This window comes from Manis pentadactyla, chromosome 12, assembly GCF_030020395.1.
Source record: "Manis pentadactyla isolate mManPen7 chromosome 12, mManPen7.hap1, whole genome shotgun sequence".
NCBI lineage: Eukaryota > Metazoa > Chordata > Mammalia > Pholidota > Manidae > Manis > Manis pentadactyla.
The window spans coordinates 22,958,207-22,961,158 of record NC_080030.1 but is presented as its reverse complement, the minus strand read 5'-3'; the positions used below and the strand labels follow the sequence as shown (position 1 = coordinate 22,961,158).

Here is a 2,952-nt window from a genome sequence, read left to right as displayed (position 1 = left end):
TCTCTGTGTTGATGAGTCTATTTCAGTTTTGTTAGTTTTGTTTTTTTGATTCCACATATAAGTGACTCATACAGTATTTTTCTTTCTCTGTCTAACAGATTTAACTTAGCATAATACCCTCCAGTTCCTCTAATTTTTGGTGTCTGCTTTCTAAACTGTGTTCCCTCCATCTTTGAAGCCAGTAATATAACATATTACTAAAACTAAGTGTACAAAGTAGATTTGTTTCTTATTTATTATTTGTATTATAAAAGGGGATAAGTGCAAAAATATCCATAAAATGCAAATTATTCTGAAAATTATGAAAATATTGATGTAGGTTTGTTCTCTTCAATATTCTTCATCATTCCCTAAGACTTTAGTTTCATAATCTGCACACCTGTCCCTACAAGAAATTCTGATTTAAGAGATTTTTTGAGATATCTATGGAGAGAAGTATTATATATCATTAAGTTTTCTACTGTTTTTACAACAAATTATCACAAACTCTGTGTTTAAAATAACATTTATTAGTTTACAGTGCTGTGATTTAGCAGTCTGATACCAGTCACCCTGGGCAGAATGCAGGAGAGGCTGGGATGGCTGCATTCTTTTACTGGGTCTCCAGGGGAGCATCGGTTTCTTTGCATTTTCCAGTCTGCCGCTATTCCTTGGCTCGTGACCACCTTCCACCTTCAAAGCCATCTGTAGAGCACTATCATTCCATAGACCCATCTCTCTTTGATGAAGCTTGAAAAAATCCTACACTATTAAAAGTTTATGTGGTTAAATTAGGCCCATTTGGATAACCCAGGATATTCTCTTCATCCATGGTCTTTAATTTAATTATATTCATAAAGTCCCTTTTGCCATGTAACGTAACATGCAGACATCTTCAGTAGGCCATTTAAAAACCTGCCATAGTATTTCTGAAGCCTGCTTTATTTAGATAGACTCTAGGTAACAAATATGCCGTTCTTATACATTCTGAGATTATAACTATTGATAAATAATTATAACACTATCAACATTACTTTAGCATTTCAAATAAAACAAACACTTTAGTTATGTATAGACAGCAATATCTCCCTAGATTACAAAAAAACCTATATAACTTGTTATGTCATGGAATTTAGCTTATAGATACTAGTTCTATTGTCTTTTCCTGGAGAATCTACCATGGTTAGTTTCCATAAAATCTTGCACAAGCTGCCTTGATTTCTTTGTTTCTTAGACTGTATATTACTGGGTTCAAAGATGGAGGGAACACGGTATAGAAAGCAGACACCAAAAAGTCCACAAAATTTGGGGAATCAGGGACTGGCTTTAGATAGGCAGTGGTGCCTGTCACAATAAATGTTGTCACAACTATGAAATGGGGTATACAGGTGGAAAAGGCTTTTGACCGTCCTTGTAATGATGGCATTCTCAGCACTGTCTTAAAAATGTAAACATATGAAAGTCCAATGGACACCAAACAGAAAAGTGCATACATGACACCAACTGCCACACTAACATCAATGGTGAAATGAGTCTCTGAACAAGAGATCTTAAGTAGGGAGGGCACATCACAGAAAAACTGAGGGAGTTTTCTGGAGCCACAAAAAGATAAAGAGAAAGTTCCAGCTGAGTACAAGACCCCAAAGATGCTCCCAAGGACCCAGGAGGCAGCTGCCATCTTCACACAGACTCCCCTGCTCATGAGGACAGCATAGTGCAGCGGGAGACAGATGGCCACATAGCGGTCATAGGACATGGCTGTTAGAAGGAACAGCTCAGACCCAGCAAAGTGAATCACTAACAACACCTGTGAAACACATTCCGAGTAAGAAATGAGGTTCCTGTGTGACAGACAATTCAGAATAAATTTTGGAACTGTGACGGAAATGAGACAAGCATCAATGGATGATAAGTTCCTCAGGAAGAAGTACATGGGGGTGTGAAGACAGTGGTCCAAGGTGACAAGGATGATGATGAGAAGATTCCCCAGGAGGGATGCCATGTAAATCAGCAAGAACAGAAAGGCAAGGGAAACCTGGAGCTCCCTGGTGCCAGAGAATTCCAGGAGGAAGAAGCCCGTCAGTGCAGTGAAGTTGGTCATGTTTCCCGGTCTGTTCACACTGTATTCACAGTGAATCTCACTCTACAAGGGATGAAGAAAGATAAGGACACACATCGGGCTCATGTTTGTCTTCCTTCTAATAATTCCTGCCTCATTCCTGTATGAATTCATCTATTTTGTGTTTATAAGGCATGCATGTTTTACTCTCCCTAATATATGTTAGGGCTTATGCCTTCCTCAAACTGCCATTCCTAACATGTGTCAGAATATATGTTGATGAGCAGATTAGAGAAAGAAAAGGAAAAGGGTTTTATACATTTTTTGAGGAAATCTGAATCTTTACCATATATATCCTGAGTTATTCGTTCAATATTCTAAATAAAATCATTGATACAACACAGTCAATTTCAAAGCAATTCAAATATGTTGAAGGTTGTTACTGAGTATTTCTTTGTTAGAGGACTTTTCTTAATATCAGAGATTATATTTATGGTTCCTTTGAAATTACATTTATAAAGTGGGTGAATTGCTTATAGTGCATAATTATATTGATCAAATTCAAATGTGGGAGCTCTCCTTTATTCACAAAAAGTGAAAACACCTTTTTCATTTAAATATATAATAAAACATGTTACACTAATACAGAGAAATGAAATATATGGTAGAAATTTGGAAAATGTGAGCAGGAATTTAATAACTATAGAATATCATTTTGATGAAAAATAATAGTAGCAATAGATGATAAATGAAAGAAGAATATGGAATATGGGAGAAAAATCAACCACTCCTTTCAATCTGCTTACACATCCACTCACCCATGTTTATATCGATCTTGCATGTACACTCATTCTCACACAGTATCATATTTTTAGTATCAAGATGGAATCACTGTTAACCAGTAAAATGGTTGA

The 2,952-nt window shown here is 36.3% G+C and overlaps 1 protein-coding gene across 1 annotated transcript; it reads right to left on the bottom strand.

Moving 5' to 3' along the window:
- Window positions 1–1,162: 1,162 nt before the first annotated feature.
- On the bottom strand, window positions 1,163–2,080 carry LOC130679772 (olfactory receptor 14A2-like). The gene has a single exon (XM_057489210.1). It carries the CDS (start codon window positions 2,078–2,080, stop codon window positions 1,163–1,165), a length of 918 nt encoding a protein of 305 aa, XP_057345193.1.
- Window positions 2,081–2,952: the final 872 nt, after the last annotated feature.

What these genes read in the sequence shown, in the direction of transcription:
- LOC130679772 (XM_057489210.1), bottom strand. Translation starts at nt 2,080, where the DNA reads ATGACCAACTTCACTGCACTGACGGGCTTCTTCCTCCTGGAATTCTCT.